General features: G+C 42.5%; 1 protein-coding gene across 1 annotated transcript; it reads left to right on the forward strand.

Annotated features, from left to right (window-relative positions):
* The first annotated feature begins 11,329 nt into the window (after positions 1–11,329).
* Positions 11,330–20,495, forward strand: LOC138798495 (protein kinase C delta type-like). The gene is made up of 6 exons (XM_069978979.1): positions 11,330–11,725; positions 15,024–15,277; positions 15,442–15,504; positions 15,634–16,188; positions 16,465–16,508; positions 19,841–20,495. The coding sequence occupies exons 1-5, from the start codon at positions 11,369–11,371 to the stop codon at positions 16,487–16,489; spliced, it is 1,254 nt and encodes a 417-aa protein (XP_069835080.1). The 5' UTR covers positions 11,330–11,368; the 3' UTR covers positions 16,490–16,508; positions 19,841–20,495.
* Positions 20,496–24,680: the final 4,185 nt, after the last annotated feature.

Here is a 24,680-nt window from a genome sequence, read left to right on the forward strand (position 1 = left end):
TTTCACTTGCTATTAACAGTATGAGTGTCTCTCTTTATGTTTAAAGGGCCAGTGGACGTGCTCCGTTACCAAGGCCTTGGTGCAAATAAAACTATATACCCCTGACAATGTCCCAGGTCTGAAGTTACAATGAGCAGGTATTCTCACCCTCTCTCTTCTCTGTGGGTTACTGTCTTCTTTGCTTACTCTTTGATTGAGCTATGACACCCCCACTTCATACTCAATGTACTAAATTCTTAAAGCAAAAGAAATATCTAGTAAAAGACAGAATGGCAAAGGATAGAGTAATAAAACCGTACTAAGAAACACCTGATCCAAATCATCTGCCAGGAAAGATGTGGGTGGCAGCAGCGGCACCAGCCGGGGGGCTGACTTCTGTATGCCATTAGTGTACTGTCAGATGTAAGGTGTCAAACTTCTGCCAGTCTTACATTAATGGCCTATATACACTCCAGCTGTGTATAATCCATACTCGACTAAATTTTATTAACAGGTGTAAATATTGGTTTTCTGGCCTTTACTACCTTATTCCCCATTTATAGAATGGAGAATAAGTGTGAGATTGCGGTGAGCCTGAGCACTGGGTCTCCTCTCCCCTTGTGATCACTTGAACTGGGCCCTGACTCCTATATTGAAAATAAAGTAGGGGGTCGACACATGTGCCATCACTCCATTTATTTTCTATGGAGCAACTCCAAAAAAAGAAGCAGTGGAGCGTACGCTGATCAGCTATTCCCTTCAAAATAAAGGTGTTGGGGCCCTATCATGGCTGGACAATCAAAGATATGGCTTTGGCTTACCAGGTATGATGGGAATTGTAGTTTTTGCAACAGTTGGAGTGCCAAAGGTTTCCTTATTCCTGCCTTATCCTGTGTATTAAACTACGTCACACTGTCGGCAGCTTCACTTATAAAATAAAGCAGCTGACATGTTCTCTTTAAGGCGCTGTACACAGGAAGATTGGCAGCTGAATGGCCTGATTATTGCACTTTGTAAAACACCTATTGAGCAGGGGATGAAAAAGAAAATGCTTGTTTGTCAGCTGTTTCCTTTCTAGAGGCCTAAAAAGTATAGATCAGACATGTCAAACTCTGGCCCGCAGTGCCATCATTTTTGGCCCACCAAGGAAATCAATTGATTTGCAGCCTGGAACACACCCGGCATAGGGAGGAGTCGATGATGTCACCACATTACCTGTGCTGGGACGACAGGCTATCTTTTATTTAGTAGAATACAGCATTACGTCCCAGCACAGGCAGCCTGGTGACATCATCACATACACTTCCTGTGCCGGGCGCGTCCTGCAGATGTAAGAGCTGCATCACTAGAGCCAGGAAAGGTAAGTCCAGCCCAATCTTGGGGTAGGTTGGCCACTATATGGCATACTCATTTGAGAATTGGCTACTATATGGCACACTAATCACTAATGTGGGGACTGGCTACTATATGAGACACTATTGTGGGGGCTCGCTACTTCATGGGGCACTATTACTATGTGAGGCACAATATGGAGCACCACTGGGGATGGCTGACTTCTATTTGGGGTACCATTGTGGGAGCTACTATGTGAAACATTATAGTGGGGATTTACCATATCATTTATTGTAGTGCATGGTGATAGATGACGCACACCGTTCTGACAGTTCCAGGAAAGCCGCATGCCAATCTGAAAGGGCCAGAAATGCTGCTTGCATACTTCAATAAATATCGAAGTTGGTCTGCGACTTTGTCCAAGTTTTTAATTTTGTCCCTCCGTGTATTTGAGTTTGACAACCCCAGAATGTGCTTCGAACAATAACAGAAGTGGATGGCCACCCTAACAATTGAGGGGGGTTTTCTGCCCTCCACTCTAGACAATTGCCCCTTGTAAACTGTACTCTCAACAAACGCCAATCAATATGTATATAGTCTATCAATCATCGTATAATTACTTTGTGTGGATGGACCCATAGGAACCTTAGTCATCTATAAAATTTAGTGGTTTGATACGATCTCCGTTGATCATATTCAGCCCTTTTACTCAACCTTTCAATCATATAGCATTCTTGACCTCATTTATTTGTTCATATTTAGATCCTTTCATGTTGAGACATCTGTAGAAGTGAAATGACAACTTCAGGCTTAAAGAGGATGTACCACCAGGTACATCCTCTTTAATCTGAACCGACGGATCGAACGGCGCCGTCACTGGGACCAAGTCTTTCGGACCGCGTCCCGGTTCCCGTACACGGCACCATTCTATGCACCGGAATCGCCCGGTGCTCAAGCACTGGAGGCCGGCTGAGCCGCCCCTAGTGGGAGGGAATTCCCTCCCCTGTATGACGCGGCTCCATTAGAATGAATGGAGCCTTGTCATACAGGGCAGGGAATTCCCTCCCACTTGGGGCGGGCTGGCCAGCCTCCAGTGCTTGAGCACCGGTCGGTTCCGGTGCATAGAACGGCGCCGTGCATGTTAACTGGGCCGCGGTCCGAAAAACGTACCGCGGCACCGGCTTCCCCATGACGGCGCCGTTCGATCCGTCAGTTCAGATTAAAGAGGATGTACCTGGTGGTACATCCTCTTTAAGATACCAAAGGATTTACTCCAAGTCCAGGGATTTACCAGCTAGCAGCTAATAATTTCAAATGGCGATCTGGCGAATTACTATTCTGTGGAATGCACTCATTTGGGGACGGAAAAGAGTACGAATGAAAGTGGAGCACTAGGCAGGGCGTAAAGAGAGGGGTGGGTTGGGGGTACCCAGAATGGATTGGTACTATATGGCGTCTCAGCTTCACTGGCTGGCGTTTTGGAGGAACCGGAAGTTTTATAACTTGCTGGGCCGGGAAGAGGGGCTGCCATATTGGGATATTTTTCAAAAACTAGAGGCTGGGTGCTTAAAGGTAGGAGTGGAGAGCAGGTGGCTGATGGTGATCAGTTTGGTTAAGACATGGGATACCCATGGGGTATGGGGTCTCCATATGGACATTGATGATGTAATAATGAGATTGTTTGTGGAAAGAAGTTGGAATGAACCATATGGAAGATCAGATATAGAATGTTTTACAGATTTCAAATTGAATAAATAAAGATTAAATTAAATAAATAATTTCAAATGGTCTTGGTAAATATATTTGGGCTTTTCTGGGGAATTCTGGGGAATCCCTGTCATTATACAAGATTCCCTGGTTTGTATGAACACATTTAATATATTTAAGGTAATGTGTGCAATGATTGCTGATATGTCTTTTATCACAAAATTTTATTCTGTAAACCAAAAATAGAGATTTCTGAGATGCAGCTAAACACGTTTCCTAGACATGATAGTCCTGGCTATAACCTTCCTATAAGTTGTGGGATAGTGAAGGTGAAGGGGTTGTCCCAAAGTTATATATCATATTGATTGTATAGATAGAGGATAAGAAATATCAACAATGTTTACAATTTACATTTAAAATAAAAAATCCATTGAAGAGTTATAACTTTGGATAGCACCACCTGGTGTTCATAGTGTATAACAAAATGTGTGTCCACCTAATGAGCTGATGGCCGGTGGACACGCATGGTCAGTCACTTCCCACAACTAGGTCTCTATATTGTCATCCACAGATTTGCATAACAGTTTAGCTGGGAAGACTCCTTCTGCAAGGGAAGAAGGGGCTACATTTTCAGCTGCAAGGGGAGGAAGAAGACTGATTTTTTTTTAAAGATTAAAAGTAGCAAGGGGGACACAGACGCAAAAAAAGATTAAAAAAATAGTAGAAACGCTAGGTATATAAGTATTTTGGTTCACGTTTGGACCCCACGTGGGCCATTTTTTTTTTAGGCAAAATGAGTGTTTTTGACCTGCACCTTGTTTCGGCTAAAATCACTGTCCAAAATACTAGACAAACACTGAAAACCACATTATAACAGCTATCTAACTTTCACTTTTGATATGAAAATGATTCATGATGGTAACTTTCTTTAAGGTAAACCTTCATAACGTTAATTAACCACAACAACTACAGTAAGAGCGTGACTTGTAATACCTGACCGGTGTGAATTCTACCCTCTGGCAAGATTATTACAAGTGTCCATGGAAGTAATTGTTGTTAGCCTAAGCCGGGTGGAACAGGTGACATACAGTATGTTAGTTGTTTCTACATCTTGGCAAAAAGACAGGCCTGGAAAGTTTTTCTCAAGACAATGAAAAAGAGTGATAATTATGATTATGAAAGGGAATGTATAGCCTAGTGTGTTTTTTTTGTTTTTCACTGTTTAGCATCAGATACTAAAACATGTTCTTTTTCTAATATGTTTTTATTTTCTGATTGTAATTTTGTTTTTTAAAAATACTATATATAAATACTATATTATGCAGGCAGCCATCTTCCTTGATTTTTTTTAACAGCAATTAGTAATATGCTTTACGGTACACCCCATGGAAATAGACAGGAACATCTCCAGATCTATTCTTTGGATGAGACACATCTGTAAGCATGCTCTGTCACCTGTCTCCTGGTGTCACCTTTCACTGCAATTCTGTAAGTATTTCCAGCAGCAGCTTGTCAACCCAGGCAGAACAGGAAGTCTCAGCTTAAAGGGGTTTTCTGATTTAAACTTACTTACTTGTCCATTATCCGACAAGTATGAGAGTGCGGGCGTCCAACCTCTGTAACCCCTGGGATCTTGACAGCTGACTTCCTTTAAACTCTGTGCCGCTCCGGGTGCTGGGAAAAGCTGAATTCAGTCTTGGGAAACTAGGAGATGTTTCTCAGGACTGGATTCAGGTTTTCCAGGCACCTGGGGAGGAGCGGCATGGAGCAGCATGGAGCTCAAAGGCAGCAGGCTGATAAGCCGACTCCCGAGCTAACAAAGTGCTTTGCTTTGTTAATACTGTAAATCTATAATCGTGAATCTTTTATGTTACACGTCAGCTCCTTTTTCATTTTCAAACAACTTTCAGGGATTTAGGGATTATCTTGATCTGTAAATCCTCATGAAATTGTGTTTTACGTTATTCTCTCCCTGACCGGTTCTGTACCAACGTTTCCTGGTGATGGGCATTTTTAGGCAATGAAGAGGAATGTAATATTAACTTATACGACATTTCTTCATATAGCACCAATTTATTTTAGTAACATGGCACTGTGCAGAGAATGCACTCACCAATCCACTAAAAACTTACACTGGCTAAGCATACATGTTAGCTGTTGGCTACGCCTATCTTTCCCAATCCATCAATACATATGCACTCTGCTCGGCCAAGCGTGCATGTGTTCTGAATGGGGCGAAAACCGCTGACAGTCAGGTCTAGATTGTTTATGAATTACTAAAATAGACAAATCCTTTAAATGTGTCTTTGCGTAAGTTCAAATGGGCACGAAGAAGCATCCGGCAGCTAAAAACACGTCCTGATCGTGTCCAACTACAACAAATCTGCCATGTGTGAACAGAGTCTGACTGTATATTTGAAACAGTGTGGCCACATTTCACTACGTAGCAAATACACAAATTTTGCCCTGTCTAAGGGCCGTATTACACAGGACGATTATCGTGCAAAAAATGGTAATATCATTCGAATTTAAACGATAATCATTCTGTGTAATTGCAAGCAACGATCAAAAATCATTCATATGTCGATCGTTGATTTAGATCTGAACCTAAAATTATTGTTAATCGTTCGCTGTAATTCCACATTTACATTTATTCCTTCTGATCCTAGCAAAACAATGAATAATGTGCAATTACACTGATTGATTAGTGAACAAATGCGGAACTTGAGCGAACGAATGTGGATTGCAATAACGATCATAGTAACGATCGTAACTAACGACCATCGTTCTGTGTAATATGGTCCTTTTACACGGGACGATTGATCGTTCGTTTTTGCATGATAACGGTCGAATTCGAACGATAATCGTACGTGTAAACGCAGCGAACGGTCAAACGACCAGCAAAAAATCGTTCATTTTGATCTTTCAACATGTTCTCAAATCATCGTTGATCGTTCGCAAAAAATTCGCAGATCGTTCCGTGTAAACATTCTTTCAGCGATTTCACCTATGTGTGAGATGGGCTTAAACGATCGCAAAACGATCGCATAGCGAATTTTCCGTACGATGTATCGTTCCGTCTAAACGCTGATCGTTATAAAAAAAACATTGTTCATTCAAAATCGTTAATCGTGCGATCGGGCGAATTATCGCTCCGTGTAAAAGTACCATAGAGTCAGCAATCAGGAAACACTGGATCCTTGACAGATTGGGTTGTTTTGACCTGTCCAGAAGTAATCTGATTGCATCAAAGGTCTCCATGATAATTCAGAGACTGTTCAGACCTCCCTGCCCCATGCTCGAGCTATGTAAAGGAGCACTGATTGACAAGATCAGCAGGTGTTTACTGTGCGGGGTCAGACAATGTAATAGGACTCTGTGATTGTGTATATAAGACCTCTAGTAGTCGAGTTCCTTGCACTGAATAAGATGCAAATCTGTAGTTCTGGTTGGTCAGGTTCTCTGAGCTCAGATTATGTTAATGAGAGTCGGATAATACTACTATGATTACCACTTATAACAATAAACATTATAACTGTGATTGCCATATATAACTAGTCATCTATAGACTACTAAGGTATGATGGCTACTATGGGGAGGGGTCTAAGGGTGACCATCTTTGAGCTAAGCCGATCATGGGGGACACTAAAGATTAAAAAGGTAAGGAAACAGTCACTCACCGTTTAGCAGAACAAAAAGGAAGCTCAGCAGCAGCCATCTCTGCCCCATGTCTGGCAATGGAGCTTTGTGTGTGTTTTCTGGTTCCTTATTGTAAAACCAGTCCACTGCCTTGTGACACCTTCATATCACAAAACTGGCCTCACCCCAGTCCTTCCAGGTAGAGAATGAGCGGTCGCTCATAACTTGCACTGGAGCGTTCTCTTCTACCAGGTATGTGCAGGAACCAGTCGCACAAGTTATTTCACTATTGGAGACTAAACTTCAATCATGAAGAATTGGCTGATGACTAAGTGTATGTGCAGACAATGGCGGACAGACAAGGCAATGTCAGTCTTCTATGGGACAGCACCGCCACTGCGTGTTTGGACAGACAGTTGTATCTTTTTTTTTTTTATTATTCATTGTCACCTTCCCAGAGCCACAACTTTTTTTATTTTGAGGTTTGCATAGAACTGATTGATAATCTTTGAACTGATTGATAATTTTTTTATATTCTCTTTACAGAAGATAAAATGCTGTTGGAACAGCAATCACATCAAGAGTACAACGTTTTCAAACAAAGTAGAACAAAAAGAGCAAAGAATAGTCCTTACTGATGTTCCCCAAGTGGTAATACATAATGGGGGAGATTTATCAAAGGGTGTAAAATTTAGACTGGTGCAAACTGCCCCAAGCAACCAATCACAGCTCAGCTTCCAGCTCTGGTGAAAGGAAAGCTGAGCTGTGATTGGTTGCTGTGGCCAGTTTGCACCAGTCTAAATTTTACACCCTTTGATAAATCTCCCCCGATAAGTCCACGTCATTGTATACTATTATAACAATATCAGCTATATTGTTTTTTATGTTTTTCTACTTTTGTTCAATAAACACTTAAGAAATTTAAGAAAATGTTTTCATTTATTTATTTCTACCTATTTTATCTTTCTGTTGACTAAGCAGTGTGAGGGTATTTGTTTTTGCAGGACAAGCAGCAGTTTTCATTGGTACCCTTTTGGGTATAGATGGCTTTTTAATGACTTTTTATTTCTTCTTGGGAGATCAGATAAGCAGTAACAGCAATTGTGGACTGACTGATGTAAATGCGTATTTTTTAAATGTATTTATTGAGTTCACCATGCAGGTTCAACATCACCATTTATAATTTTGGTCAGATTATACCAATTATGTATTTTAAATTTTTTTTTTATTTTTGTTATTTATTTTACATAATCAGTGTCAGCAACTTACCTGACCGTGCTCCAGCGTCGTCTGTCCCGGGTGGAGCGCAGCGCCGCCCTCCTCGGCATGGCCGGATGACGTCACGGAGACCCGACGGCGTCCCTAGTAACCAAGGGAGCCACGGGTCTCATGTCAGTCAGCGCTGCCCGGCCGAGCAGCTGAGTGCTGTTGTACTCAGGCTGAGTGACGGATCTCTCTGCCACTCAGCCTGCAGTGCACCAGCTGCAATGTGGCTGGATTCAGGAGGCCGGACCAATCAGTCTTTGGTCCGGGCTCCTGATCCAGTATAAAGTTTAGTCAGTGCCATTTGCATATCGCTGGCTATTAGGTTAATCCCTGGTCCCAGCTCCCCCCGTGTCTACTCCTGCGAACCCCGTCCTAATTCCTTTCTGCCCGACCTACTGTTATTCTGACCTCCGCCTGACTATTCTTTGTATTGCCGATTCTGTACTGCGTTTCTCGTGTTGTTTGACCAGGTTTGTTCACTACTCTTATTGGTGTCGTGTTTGTCCGTCTTGTTCAGTGTTTCACTTACATAGCGTAGGGATTGTCTTTGTGGTTGTCCGCGACCGCCTAGGGTCGATTGAGGCAAGCAGGCAGGGTCAGTGGGTGGATTCAGTGATAGGGTCCACTGTCTCTTGTCCTGTCCGTATTTGCTAGTCCTGACAATCAAAAAAGTGTTGTTGTTTTTTTTTATTTAAGGCTTATTAATTTCATTTATAGATTTCTTTTTACATTTCATTAAAACGTATTTTAACTTTTAAGGGACCCTTGAAGGAGAATTGGGGGAATTTCAGGCAGGGACATTTTTTCCCCCAAAACTGCCAGGGATGGGGTGGGTGAAAAAAACAACATGCACTTACCTCCCCATCTCCATCGCTGGTGTCTGCTGTCCCTCGCTTTGTTCTCATGATTCCCGGCTGCTTCCTGTTCTGAGTGGGAACCTGGGACGTGATGTGTTTGGCCTGCTCAACCAGTCAGCGGCCAAGGCAGGACCCCACTACAGCCGTTGACTTGCTGAGCAGACCTGTAACGTTAGCCGCAAGTCCCCTCTCCAGACCAGGAAGACGTTGGGAACCGGTGAAATGGAATGAAGAGCAGCGAACCCCTGCACTGTCAGTTTTAAACAAAACGTCACTGCCCGAAATTCTCCTTTAATATAGGATTGCTTGTGTAGTACAGAATTGTTGCAGGACTACTGACAGGCATCCTTGGTCCAGCCAGAGGATTCAGCACTAAATCAGTGTTTCGAACCCTTCTTTTTTAGGATTGAAGGTACCTAGAGATCGGACCATAAAATGATATTCAAGGAGTGTTTCATATGGCTAGTTACACAAATAAATAAAAAACACAACACAATTCTAAAAATGGTCATACTAAACAAAATAATGTCATTTCCTGACAATACATTCCTCTTAATGATATGAAGAAACGTACCTGCACCTTATGGGAACTACAAGGGAACGTAATATGAGATATAATAAAAGCAAACATATGGTTAACATGCTGCTGTATACAAGTGCAGTAAAGTAAACACTGGAGAGATATGCCTCAGCACATACTGTACGTTCTGATGTAAACGGCTACAGTCCGAGATGACGCGTCCACCCAACCTGTCTGAGGTGTGCCCTCCTCCTAACCAAAGAAGAATAAAAATTACCTGAACAGGAATTTTACATAAAACTTGCTCAGGGTACTACTCCAATTCCAAAAGCTAAAACAGAGAGCAGCTACAAACTATTACTATTACTTTGGAGGACCTAGCACATAGATGGGCAGCCCATTGATTTCAGGGAGAACTTTGTAATGCTTAATTTCACCTCTGGTGGTGCTACAGGAAATCTGATCTCTCCCATATAGTTTACAGCCGACTGATGGGGGCCAAAGCACCAGGACACCTTGTTGTCCTCCTATTTTGTACAACCTTCTAACATAAAGGTATTGTGGAAACCACACAACTCATTAATGTACATATATAGGCCAAGTTTGTAGGATAAAAATTGTTACATTTCTTCCACATCACTGCTAATTTTTATTTTTTTTAAATTAATTTTATAATTGAAGGCTCGCAGCACCCTGGTAGGGAATCATTGTTGTAGATCAGGGGTAGGGAACCTTTTTGGCTGAACACCAAATTGTAATTCTGTGAGAGCCATACATTTAAAAGTAAATGTCTGCATTTTATGCAAGGCCAACACTTTTAAAGTACAATAAGTCTCTAAATTCTTTTTAATAATGTTGTTGCTGTTGCTACCAATGAGGAATAAAGGACTTCTTACCATTAATGTGCTGCATGCTTTGCAGTCCCCCACTACCCCCCTGGCCCCCCAACACTACCCCAATTGACCCTCCCCACACATACACTACCCCACCTAACTCCCCCAGCTGGAGGGATGCAGTAAAACATTTGAGGCCGGGTGACGCCCATGGTGGCCATCTGTAAAGCCACCATTTTGGATTCAACTTCACCTTTTTTAATGGGAAGGGGTCATGTGACACATCAGACACATAGAGAATTGCACAAGAAAAACAATGATGTGCTCATTTTTTACGTAGCTTTATTCATCATCAAGTTCTTGACACGTTTGTGGCATGAAGCAACAACAGTAACCCACTAAACATGGGTTTTTACGGTGGGCACTAGTGGGCCTTAGTCGACTCCACTACGGGTAGTCTACCCGTTACACCCTGCAGTCAAATCATGACAGTGGCATGTAACAGAGCACAGCGTCACTTCCTATGAAATCATGACTGGTGTCCATGGCAGTCGGGGGCCGTCTAAAGGCCCTCAGGCCGGCCATGTATATGTCCTACCAAAAGCGTGGCTGTGCAGATTAACAGAATAATTCTGACAGTTACAATGCACAGTGGTAGTGCAGGGCATTGTATCAGTGCACAGCAAATGACTGGTTACAGTACACTAAGTGGAAAAAATAAAATATATAAAAAATAATATCCCCTCAAATAATAAAATAACTTTCCATACTCAATTAATAGTTATATAAAACACAAACACACAGACGTCAGTAATGAACCAAGTTATACATTTATACTATTATAGCTTATTAAATGTAACAGAACATTGCCCCTTACCTGTCTATATTATTCCTGTCATTAGCATCAAGTACAATGTCTGGTTTATTCCTGCCCCGGGACATATGGATTTCCCCACAACCGCGCTCATTGTAGCCTTCCAGTAGGGTTTATGGCCACCACTATAGACGACATACAAGTCCTATCACCTAATAATACAGCACTATAAGAACCCGCCATGAATGGCTCCATTCCTCTGCACACTACACTATGGCTCATGCTGCCCACAGCACAGTGTATATGGATGCCAGCGCCTGGACCACTGGCAGCAGGGGTCACCTGATGACCTATGACATCATCAGGTTGCCTGGATACGGCCAACTGCCACTCTGGATTCATAGTTGTACCGATCGGACGGATGTCTACAGGATACCTGAAGATGGCGACTACTGGAGAAGACAGTGCGAAGAAGAGAGAGGATAAGCGGAAGAGAGACGGCGAGGAGAGTGAGGAGGAGAGGATGAGAGATATGAAGAGGAAGAAGGAAGAGGAGAGCGAGGAGGAGAGGAAGAGGAGGAGAGAAATGAAGAGGAAGAAGGAAGAGGAGAGTGAGGACGAGAGGAAGAGGAGGAGAGGAGACGATGCCAGACAATTGGAGGATCAGGAGCCAATACCAGGCAGCAGCCAGGACGCGGGATCATCCAGCCCCTACCCAAAATTCAGCATCAATCGCCTCATCGTCCATCAGATGTTGGGTAGGGGCGGCTTTGGAGAGGTAAGTTTATTCACTTTCTATTTCATGTCAAGGGGGCCATTGATTTCCTCTCCATATAGGAAGCAGCTATTCATTCCTGTTATTAGATATCAGGTTTATTAGAATAACTGCAGGTTCATTCAATGGTGGGAAGAACAGGAAGTCCAGAAAATACTCAGCCCCCATGGTCACCCCGATATATATCCCATATCCCCAGCACTAGAGACTTCCAGTAATATTTCTATAATGCTGGTATGGTCTGCCAGAGAGGGGTAGTGGCCTGTAATGGGGAGAAGATCTCAGGGATGTTGGGGGAAATACATTGTTATTTACATGTCTGGTCCATATAGGCTACAATGAGAATATATATGATATATCTGTAATGTATATGTAATATATATAATATGTAACACCGTTCCTACATATTGCAGGTGGTTTACTATTGACAAATGTGTGATCTAATTGTACTATGTGTAGGTAATGTCATTATATCATCTGCTTTAGGGTATATTCACACGAACGGGCTCGCAGCGAGATTCTCGCTGCGAGCCCGGCAGGTCCTGGCAGTTCCCATACACTACATACTTGCTGCGGTCTAAACGACCGCAGCGAGTATGTAATTCTGCCGCCCTTAACCCCTTCTGCTCCCGGCCGGCTCCCCCGCTGTAAGCATACTTTACCTGTCCTCGCTGCACGGGTCCGGCGTCCTGCTCTCCCGTCCGGCCAATTAGTGTGTTGCCCAGCCACAGTCACTGATTGGCCGGACGGGAGAGCAGGACGCCGGACCCGTGCAGCGAGGACAGGTAAAGTATGCTTACAGCGGGGGAGCCGGCCGGGAGCAGAAGGGGTTAAGGGCGGCAGAAATACATACTCGCTGCGGTCGTTTTGACCGCACCAAGTATGTAGTGTATGGGAACTGCCAGGACCTGCCGGGCTCGCAGCGAGATTCTCGCTGCGAGCCCGTTCGTGTGAATATACCCTTAAGGCTAATTAGCAGCAGGTTAGATTAATCTAACCTATAGTTCATGGGGCACTGAGGATGGAGGTACTGTATGTCTCTTACCTTCATCCTCTGTACTGTTCTTGTGCAGTTTTTAATGTAATCCTGTGACAGATAAGGCTGATTGGACACTACCCCCCCTCCCACTGAGCACCAATCCGGCCGGTCGGGGGCAGATCGGTGCTCTGGGGGTGGGGCAGTGTCCAAACAGTCTTACCGCACACAGGATTACATTAAAAACTGCACAAGAACAGCGCAGAGGATGAAGGTAAGAGACATACAGTACCTCCATCCTCAGAGCCCCATGCACAATAGGGGGCCATCAGCAGGTTAGAGTTGTCTAAACTGCTGATAGTTCCCCCTCTAATAATTTCATTTGTGGTATTTTGCTAAACAACAGTCACGGCTCCCTGCAATCGGCACGCAGTGCGGGGATGACTGACAGGCAGAAAGGCCACTAACTGGTCTCTCTGTCTGTCAATCATCCCAGCAGAGCGCGCTGACAGGCAGAGAGCCGGGACTAGGCACAGGCAGCTCCCTGCCCAGAGGGCCAGTTGCCGCCCCTCCCTTCATAATAAAACTTCTTTTTTCCCTTTATAAAGCTACTGCTGCAGCCGCAGCTGGTATGCTCCGCAAGCTGCACAGTAACTCTATACTGTGCTGCAGGAAACCATATCAGTACAGTCGTGCTGATGGTTCCCTTTAAGTGAATCAGCTGCAATTGAGGCTCCAAAATGCTGACACTGTTAGACAGCTGTTAGGTAAAGGAGACATATGGTACCTTTCATATATTTGTCTGTGCTTCCTGAACATAGAAAATGCAAATTTTCTCCAATGCAAGGTGTGAAAGAGGCGTTCCCAAGCCCCTGAAGTGCTACAGGCTGAAAAGCCTCCTTACTTGACCTCCCATCCCTGTCCCCGCCTAATTGACAATCAGGACCCAGCTTTCACCTGACTGTCAATCAAGCAGGGACAGGGATGGGAGGGGGAGTAAGGAGGTTTCTAAAACCCTCAGCACTTTAGTAGTTTGGGAATGCATCTTTGACACGTTGTACTGAAGTATGAAAGCATTTTTTCTATGTACTAGAAGCACAGACAGATATATGAAAGGTACCATGTGTCTCCCTGATCTAAATGCTATCTTTTCCTTCCTAATAGATGTCTAGTTAATTATTTTAATGCATTTAATTAAATATATTTTTACATGTATTGTGGCATTAACTTATTTGTGTTGGTGTAAAACTTCTTATTTAGATTTCTCATCATGATTTTTTTTCTTCCTAATGAGTAGAGATGAGCAGAACTTGAGCATGATCCGCTCCGTCCGAACCTAAGTGTCCGGCACACCATAACCAGTGGACGAAGAAATTGGATACAACCCTAGAGAGTCCGGGAAAACATGAATAGAGCCTATGGCTGTAGATAGGACTGGGGCAAACTGGGCGACATCCCAGGGCCCCCATCCCTACGCGGGGCCCCAGGAGTGTATGCGCAACATCCTAGCTCGGCACTGCAATGTATTCCACCCTGCCTGTGCTCAGCACCGAGCTGGGATGCTCCACCAGCAGGAAGATGGGGGGAGAGGAACTTCCATGAGACCCGAGAGCAGGAGGGGATGGAGGATGCTGCAGCAGCAGACAGTACTTATTTCTTCCTCCTGATTTCCTCCTATTCCTCCTGTGTCTGGTCCCAGCTTTGCTCCTGTGTCTTCTTTCAGCAGTGCAGTCACTGAGCAAAAGGAGGGGGAAAAGGGTACACAGCACAGGTAAGTGAGGGAACCGAGCTGTGCCCCCTCTTCTTTATCACCAATGGCTGCCTGCTGACCTTTGTCATGGAGATTACGATTGCATCAGGGCCGACTACAGCACTATAGCCAGCCTAGAAGGTATGTGTATGAGCATGCAATAGATGAGTGTACATATATTACATGAGTGTTCATATAGTGTGTGCAGTCATTAGATGAGTGTGCATATAGTGAGTGTACATGAATTAGATGAGTGTGCATATAGTGAGTGTGCATGCATAGAGTATGTGTGCATATATTGTGTATGAGGGAATATGCGTAGCATTGAGTGAACTTCAGAAAAGTGTTTGGCTTCAGCGACATGGCCGAATCTGAACAACCAGCATTCAACTTCTTGAGTCTGGAGAAGTTGGATGCAGCCCTAGGGATTCCTGGAAAACATGGATACAGCCATAGGCTTATGGCTGTAGCTATGTTATCCAGGCAGCCTAAGGGCTGCATCCAACTCCTGCAGCAGCCACTTTTCCATTGAAATCTCCCATTCAGTAATCATTTTCCAATTTGTCTTCTTTCAGGTGGTCCTCGCTTCAGTCCCCGGCCAAGACACCTACGTGGCGATCAAAGGAATCAGCAAAGCCAAGACCAGAGCGGCAAGTTTACAGCGAGAGAGACGGGTACTCCTGCTGGCCCGAGACTGTCCCTTCCTATGTCACCTGTATGCCGCACAGCAGTCTCAGGACCATGCCTACTTCATCATGGAGTACCTGTCCGGCAGCAGCCTGGAGAAGTTAATCAGAATGTGCGGCTGCCTGAACATCGATAATGTAAGGTGAGTAAATGACAGATCAGGAGACAGACAGAAACGATAGTGGACTGTGGTGGGGGGGATAAAAGGTGACATGACAGGTCTGGTAAAAACAATGCGGAGACTGGAGGACAGGGAATTTCTAGAGACGTATGTAATGTCACTGATACTACACTGTTCTCTACCAGATTCTACGCAGCAGAGATCACATGTGGCCTCCAGTTCCTCCATAGACAGAACATCGTCCACCGGTAAGCAGAACTTTCCCCGTCTCTCTGTTACCCTGTAGTGTGGGAAATAATGCCCCCCAAATTATCCCTGGTTGTTTGTGATATTATTATGTAGATTATTAATCATTCTTTTGTCCTATTCTATTGCAGCGATATCAAGACAGAAAACATCATGCTGGATAGAGAAGGACACATCAGGATCATCGACCTGGGGCTCGCCCAAGATGGTGTCACCTCCACCAACAAGACCAACGGTGTGACGGGCACGTTTGTCTACATGGCCCCAGAGGTGCTTTGGAGGATGGATTACGACACGGCAGTGGACTGGTGGAGCCTGGGGATCGTTGTATGCCGGATGTCAGCAGGATGCTCCCCATTTTACTACGGCACCAAGAAGAAGAAGGCATACAAGTCCATCACCACCGAAGAGCCAAACATCCCAGCCTGGCTGCCTGCTGACCTGCAACATCTCATCCAAGAACTGCTGTGTAAGGATCCGGACAAGCGCCTCGGTAAGTATAATAACATCAGAGATCATCCATTCTTTTACAGCATTAACTGGGAGGAACTGGAGAAGAGGAGAGCACGGCCGCCGTTCAGACCATTCAAGGCACCTCTGGAGGACGAAGACCTGCATTGGCCGGAGTTCAAGACTCCCCTTCACCCCGAGGCTGGATTCTCTTACACATCGCCAAGCTGGGACCGGTAAGAGCCTTCTCCTTCATGTATAATGTCTATCAGTCTTACCTGTAAGTCCATCATCACTGTTCCTCTGGATCTGGTTTTAGGCTGTACATGAGGTCATATAGTCTTCCAGCTCCTTATCACCTACACTGGTAAAATAATGGAGACATTAGTTATTGATATTTCACCACTTATAATGGTTAATAGATGTAACAGTGTTAATATTCTAATAATCCAGCTAGTCCTGTGCTCCATTCTTATTGCTCCAACAATGACTATATCTCTGCTTCTCCCTAGGATGATAAGAAAATCACAACAGTGAAGGAGTCCATGACCATCTGGTGAGTATCCCCCATACACATCTACATATACATGCTCCTATCCAAAGCTTACTAAATACCTATACATACCATACTATACATCACTATATACCATACTATACACCTATACAGACCATACTATACATCACTATATACCATACTATACACCTATAAATACCATACTATACACCACTACATACCATACTATACATCACTATATACCATACTATATACCACTAAATACCATACTATACATCACTATATACCATACTATAAACCTATACAGACCATACTATACATCACTATATACCATACTATACACCACTACATACCATACTATACATCACTATATACCATACTATACACCTATACATACCATACTATACATCACTATATACCATACTATACACCTATACATACCATACTATACATTACTTTATACCATACTATACACCTATACATACCATACTATACACCACTACATACCATACTATACATCACTATATACCATACTATATACCACTACATACCATACTATACATCACTATATACCATACTATAAACCTATACAGACCATACTATACATCACTATATACCATACTATATACCACTACATACCATACTATACATCACTATATACCATACTATAAACCTATACAGACCATACTATACATCACTATATACCATACTATACACCACTACATACCATACTATACATCACTATATACCATACTATACACCTATACATACCATACTATACATCACTATATACCATACTATACACCTATACATACCATACTATACATTACTTTATACCATACTATATACCTATACATACCATACTATACACCACTACATACCATACTATACATCACTATATACCATACTATATACCACTACATACCATACTATACATCACTATATACCATACTATAAACCTATACAGACCATACTATACATCACTATATACCATACTATATACCACTACATACCATACTATACATCACTATATACCATACTATAAACCTATACAGACCATACTATACATCAATATATACCATACTATACACCACTACATACCATACTATACATCACTATATACCATACTATAAACCTATACAGACCATACTATACATCACTATATACCATACTATACACCTATACATACCATACTATACATCACTATATACCATACTATACACCTATACATACCATACTATACACCACTACATACCATACTATACATCACTATATACCATACTATACACCTATACATACCATACTATACACCACTACATACCATACTATACATCACTATATACCATACTATATACCACTACATACCATACTATACATCACTATATACCATACTATAAACCTATACAGACCATACTATACATCACTATATACCATACTATATACCACTACATACCATACTATACATCACTATATACCATACTATAAACCTATACAGACCATACTATACATCACTATATACCATACTGTACACCACTACATACCATACTATACATCACTATATACCATACTATAAACCTATACAGACCATACTATACATCACTATATACCATACTATACACCACTACATACCATACTATACATCACTATATACCATACTATACACCTATACATACCATACTATACACCACTACATACCATACTATACATCACTATATACCATACTATATACCACTACATACCATACTATACATCACTATATACCATACTATAAACCTATACAGACCATACTATACATCACTATATACCATACTATACACCACTACATACCATACTATACATCACTATATACCATACTATAAACCTATACAGACCATACTATACATCACTATATACCATACTATACACCACTACATACCATACTATACATCACTATATACCATACTATACACCTATACATACCATACTATACATCACTATATACCATACTATACACCTATACATACCATACTATACACCACTACATACCATACTATACATCACTATATACCATACTATATACCACTACATACCATACTATACATCACTATATACCATACTATAAACCTCTACAGACCATACTATACATCACTATATACCATACTATATACCACTACATACCATACTATACATCACTATATACCATACTATACACCTATACATACCATACTATACATCACTATATACCATACTATACACCTATACATACCATACTATACACCACTACATACCATACTATACATCACTATATACCATACTATATACCACTACATACCATACTATACATCACTATATACCATACTATAAACCTCTACAGACCATACTATACATCACTATATACCATACTATACACCACTACATACCATACTATACATCACTATATACCATACTATAAACCTATACAGACCATACTATACATCACTATATACCATACTATACACCACTACATACCATACTATACATCACTATATACCATACTATACACCTATACATACCATACTATACATCACTATATACCATACTATACACCTATACATACCATACTATACATTACTTTATACCATACTATACACCTATACATACCATACTATACACCACTACATACCATACTATACATCACTATATACCATACTATACACCTATACTTACCATACTATACACCACTACATACCATACTATACATCACTATATTCCATACTATACACCTATGCATACCATACTATAAACCTATACATAAGATACTATACACAGGATACTATACACCTACATATCCCATACTATATACCTATACATACCATACTATACACCACTATATACCATACTAAACATCACTATATTCCATACTACTGTATACACCTATACAGAAGATACTATACACAGGATACTATACACCTACATATTCCATACTATATACCTATACATAGGATACTATACACCTCTATATACCATACTATACACCAATATATGGCATACTATACACCTATAAATATCATATTTTATACCTATGCACACACACCATGCTATACACCTATATACTATTCTATACACCTATACATATAGTAGTATCTCTAGGCCTCTCCATCCCATATTGGCATCATCCTCCCCTGAGATATATCTGTTTTCGGTAAATCTGCTCCATAACCTATTTGGCCTCCATTATGGACGACACATTCAGAGACCTCCTAATAGACACTCAGATTATAGACATTTTTTCCGCTAGTTGTGAAATCTTTAATGACACTTTATATATCCAGTAGAATAAAAGCCGTCATGTTACACAGATCACTTGTCTGTAGCCACAGCAGGTCAGGCTGACCGTTCCCTCTTATGTCTTGCAGGATCGGCCAGTGCCCAATGCCCAGAGCCCTGTGCCCTCTGACCCATGCCTCTGCTGCTCTATACGACCTTGGCTCGCCTACAACATCCTCTCTACCATCTGTATGCTGAGAAGTTCCATCAAGCTGCTGCCCTGGACAACACCTTGGCATCCGGCAATATCCACCATCTGGCATCAGACGTCACCGCCTCCCGAAGACCCTCGGCACCCCAGGAGCGGCCTGTGCTGGATTTGCCTCTGGTGAGTTTGGGGAAATTATCCCTGAACTCCCTGACATCTAATAACATCTCAGCACAGGCCGGGTAAGTATCACACACCACACATACATTAGGACCACACACATGTAGGTAGATAGCGGTAGTATATACACATACATACACACATACAGGTTTAGATATCGGCTTTGATCCTGGGACTTGTTCTGATCGCCACATTTGGGGTCGGGAAGGAATTTTCCCCTTTTGAGGACTTATTCCTCAGGAGGGTTTTTGCCTTCCTCAGGATCAACTTCAGCCATAAATAGGGTTAGTGTGATTATCCCCCAAATACCATAATAGATAACTAGGCTTAGGGTACACATAGATATCTCATTCACATTACATGGATTCACCTTTAAATCTCTATAACTAAAAATAAAATTATTTCCCCCCCATTTACATTGTTGTCTCTGTGTCTTTATCTCTATTAGATGATCGTGTAATGTTGTAATACATAAAAGCATTTCCCTAATATACATCTACTATCTGGATCTTTCCCTGTATAAGCGGGAAGTAATCAGACAATGAAGCCAGCAGGTCTCATAGAAGCTTTATAGGAAAGGATCAGCCGCTGCTCAGTTCTCCCCTGAAGAGTGAAGAGTGAGCAGGACATAGTAGTAGTACACTGGTGACTAGGATTACACTGCGTTCTGCTGTACGTCTAACATATTCGTTTTTAAAAGCTTCCTGGTCAGCCACACTTCAGTATATACTTCAGTTTTGATCCATTTTTAAAATAATGTAAGTCAATGGAAAACAGATCCTCATGGATGGAATACAACAGCATCCATTTTTAATAGGGATGGTCCGAAACCGCCGAGGTTTGGGTTCGGCTGAACCCGAACACTCGGCATCGGATTCCCGCTGTCTGCCCGCTCCGTGCAGCGGGCGGATACAGCGGGAGGACCGCCTGGAAAACTGGGATACAGCCTATGGCTATGGCTGTATCCCAGTTTTCCAGGTGTTCCTCCCGCTGGATCCGCCCGCTGCACGGAGCGGGCAGACAGCGGGAATCATTACGGAGGGTTCGGGTTCGTCCGAACCCCGTCCTAACCAGGTTTGGACCATCCCTAATTTTTAACATCCCTTTTACTGCATGTGTCTCTTCATTGCAGGCGGAACCTTAAAGCGAATCTGTACCCACAATCTGCCCCCCAAACCACTTGTACCTTCGGATAGCTGCTTTTAATCCAAGATCTGTCCTGGGGTCAGTTCAGCAGGTGATGCAGTTATTGTCCTAAAAACAACTTTTAAACTTGCAGTCCTGTGTCAATTTGGCGTTGCCTAGAGTGTCTATGCCCTAACCTTGCACTGCCTCTCCATCCCTCCTCCCCACCCTCCTCATCACTAGGAATGATCCAGGTAGGATTTCTCCTATTCCTCACTTGTCTGAACACTGCACAGGTGCCTTAATGATCCCGCCCATGAGAATATTAAAAAAACCTTTCTAATGATGAAAAGGGCGGGGAGGAGGGACGGAGAGGCGGTGGAAGCCTAATGCACAGACACTCTAGGCCACGCCAATTTGACACAGGGCTGCAAGTTTAAAAGTTGTTTTTTAGGACAATAACTGCATCACCTGCCGAACGGACCGCAGGACAGATCTTGGATTAAAAGCAGCTATATGACAGTACAAGCGGTTTGGGGAGGGCAGATTGTGGGTACAGTCGCCTTAACCTTCAGCCAATGGGTGGTCAATGACTGCAGCATCTAGGTGGTTAATTTCTGGTACCCCCTCCCCTCCTGTGCCGTGATTGTGGGCTGCTGAATGGTACAATCTGAAGTGAGTGCCAGATCCTTCCCTATACTATCCCAGTACTCTAAGTATACCCTGGTATAAGTGTTCTAAGAGAGCGGACAAAATGCAATACATTACAATACATTAGTACTGCTGTATATTGTATATATACAATTGCTTTTAGCCAAAACCTGGAAAGGAACCAACAGAGAAAATTATATTGGAAAGCACCTTTTTAGTGAGTGGAACATGCACAACAGGAACACGGACAACACTAATACTGTCCTCAGAATCCATGGAGCAGACTAGGCCAACATGGCCAGCACTCTATTTATTTCCTATGAGGTCAATACACCATTGCGATTACCACTTAATCCCCATTTTCCTGATCGTAGGGTCCCGCCTGTGAGACCCCACCAATTACTTAGTTATCTTTTATTCTTTGGACAGAAGAAACCTGCTTTAAGTTATCCCAAGTTCTTTAAAGCTAATCTGTACCACAACCCTCCTCCCTCCCGGGCCTGTATGTTTCCTGGGGACAGTATTTGGGCTAAAAACAAATTTTACTCCGCAAGCACAAAGTCAATGAGGCAGGCATCTGTGCCCCAGGCCTGCCAAAGATGAAGATCCAGCCCAGGGGTGTGACCACAAAGAAGAACAGCGGGAAAAGAGGCGCTGCAGGCCTAGGGCAAGGGTGATGTAGGGCCTTCCTCATTGTCCAGGCTGAAGCACTGGAGGCGGGCCGACCCACCCTTAGTGGGAGGAAACCCTAGCTACTCTATGATAGGGTTCCATTGATTCTAATGGAGTCACGTCATGGAGGGGCTGGGGTTTCTTCCCACTAAGGGTGGGTCGGCCCGCCTCCAGTGCTTCAGCCTGGGCCTGGGCCTCCAGAGACAACATGACTCTTTTCTCCAGCTTGGTGCGGGGTTTTGCTGCTCAGTTCCATTGAAGTGAATGAAGCTTAATTGCAAACCGCACCTGAACTGGAGACAAGAGTCGTGTTGTGTCTGAAAGAAAGTGGCCATGTTTTTGTAGCGCTGGATAACCCCTTTTACACACACATATATATATATATATATATATATATATATATTAATTTTTCAAGCCACATACATGTTTAAAACCACAGATAATAATTACATTTCAATAATATAGCAATCCATACCCAAAAAAACCACCCCTACCCACCCCCCAGCCATACCCTCCCCCCAGCCATACCCTCCCCCTGTCGGCGAAATGCGCTACCTAAAAGAAAAAACAAGGGTAATAGTAATAGAAGAGAAAATAAATAAAAATAAACATAGGGAATACAGAAGATCAAAGTTATTGAATCCATGAGGCCCAGATGTTTTTATAAGTCTTTGTTCTAAAGAATCTTTTCTTATAATAAACTGTCTCATATGAATGGGCTCTTTCTACCATATTTAGCTATAATCGCTTACTCGGGGGTTCCTGACTTATCCACTCTCGTGGGATCGCCAATCTAGCCATAAACAGTAGTCTCGCTATTAATTCTATATTATTTTTGATCTGAAGTGTGCATCCAAAGGATCAGAGTCAGGGCATTATAGGGGACCGTCATGCCTTTTTCGTTAGCCATAAAGTCCACGACCTCTCTCCAAAACTGCTGAACCCTATTGCATAACCCACAGCATATGTACATAGTCTGCATTATGTTCTTTACACCTTGGGCATGTATACTTCGCACCCCTTCTCATCTTAGCAACCACCGTAGGAGGATAATGTAGTCTATTTACAATTTTTAGTTGAGTAATTTGATGGTTTCTATTCAATGAAGCTCTCAGGCCGCTTTAAAGAATGTCAGACCATTCCTCGTCAGAAATTGGCCCGAGATCCAGCTCCCACCTCTGGTTTTTAACACCACCCGCCGTTGTTCGTCTGCAGTCCGCAATAGTATTGTATATAAAACTTTTCCCTCTTTTCCTGCTAGCCTTGTTAGTGTTAAGTGCATTTAAAATTTCTGAGTGTGCTATTATAAATTTTCCTTTGACTTCAGTGCATTGTGCTGCGTGGTGAATCTGTAAATAAGAATATTTATGTGTGTCTGTTAACATAAACTCAGTTTTAAGATCATGAAATTGTCTCAACTTTCCCTGTGAGAAGAACTGGTCTACTCTACTAAGGCCTAAGCTCTTCCATATGTGATTATTTTGTATTGTGAGAAATTCAGGAAAATTTGGGTTATCCCAAAGTGGAGTGAAAATATTACTACCTTCTATATGTGCCCATTTTTTTTACCATTTTCCAGATTCTTCCCCATAGTTTTATCTTAGTGATAGTGCTGTGTTTGTTTTTGTGTTCAGTTCTTGTTTCCAAATATTCTATTGGGGACTGCAGAACGTTGGTTGACCCCGCGATCATCCATTCCCTTATTGCTGAAGTACTATTATCACAAACCATCTGATAGATGTTGATGGCCGTGAAGTAGTTCCTAAACTCTGGTAGTGCTATTCCTCCACTATTTAAAGGTACTATATCCAGTTATCGGCCTTTTCCCCCTCCATAGCAGACTATTCAGTGTTCTATCAATGGTCCTAAAAAAACTTTCTGCTATCCAGGTTGGAGCCGCCGACAAGACGTAGTTAATTTGTGGCTGTATTACCATTTTAATTAATGCGGCACGGTCCGCCATGGACAGCAGTAGCTTACACCTTTTTCCTGATTTTGTACAGGAGAGGCTTTAAATTGTACTCGGCAAAGAGAGCTACATCCATAGGTATTTTAATTCCTAAATATTCCAAAAATCCATCTGCCAGTTGCAGCCCAAGATCCCTTAAGGAGCTGGATAACCCCTTTAAAGTTGTTTTTTGCTCAAATGCCAG

The sequence above is a fragment of the Dendropsophus ebraccatus genome, chromosome 8 (genome assembly GCF_027789765.1).
Source record: "Dendropsophus ebraccatus isolate aDenEbr1 chromosome 8, aDenEbr1.pat, whole genome shotgun sequence".
Classification (NCBI taxonomy): domain Eukaryota; kingdom Metazoa; phylum Chordata; class Amphibia; order Anura; family Hylidae; genus Dendropsophus; species Dendropsophus ebraccatus.

Excerpts from the sequence above, each read along its gene's own strand:
- LOC138798495 (XM_069978979.1), top strand. The coding sequence starts at position 11,369 with ATGTCTACAGGATACCTGAAGATGGCGACTACTGGAGAAGACAGTGCG. Across the intron at positions 15,505-15,633 it reads AGACAGAACATCGTCCACCG|CGATATCAAGACAGAAAACA; the intron begins GTAAGCAGAACT and ends ATTCTATTGCAG. Across the intron at positions 16,189-16,464 it reads ACATCGCCAAGCTGGGACCG|GATGATAAGAAAATCACAAC; the intron begins GTAAGAGCCTTC and ends GCTTCTCCCTAG.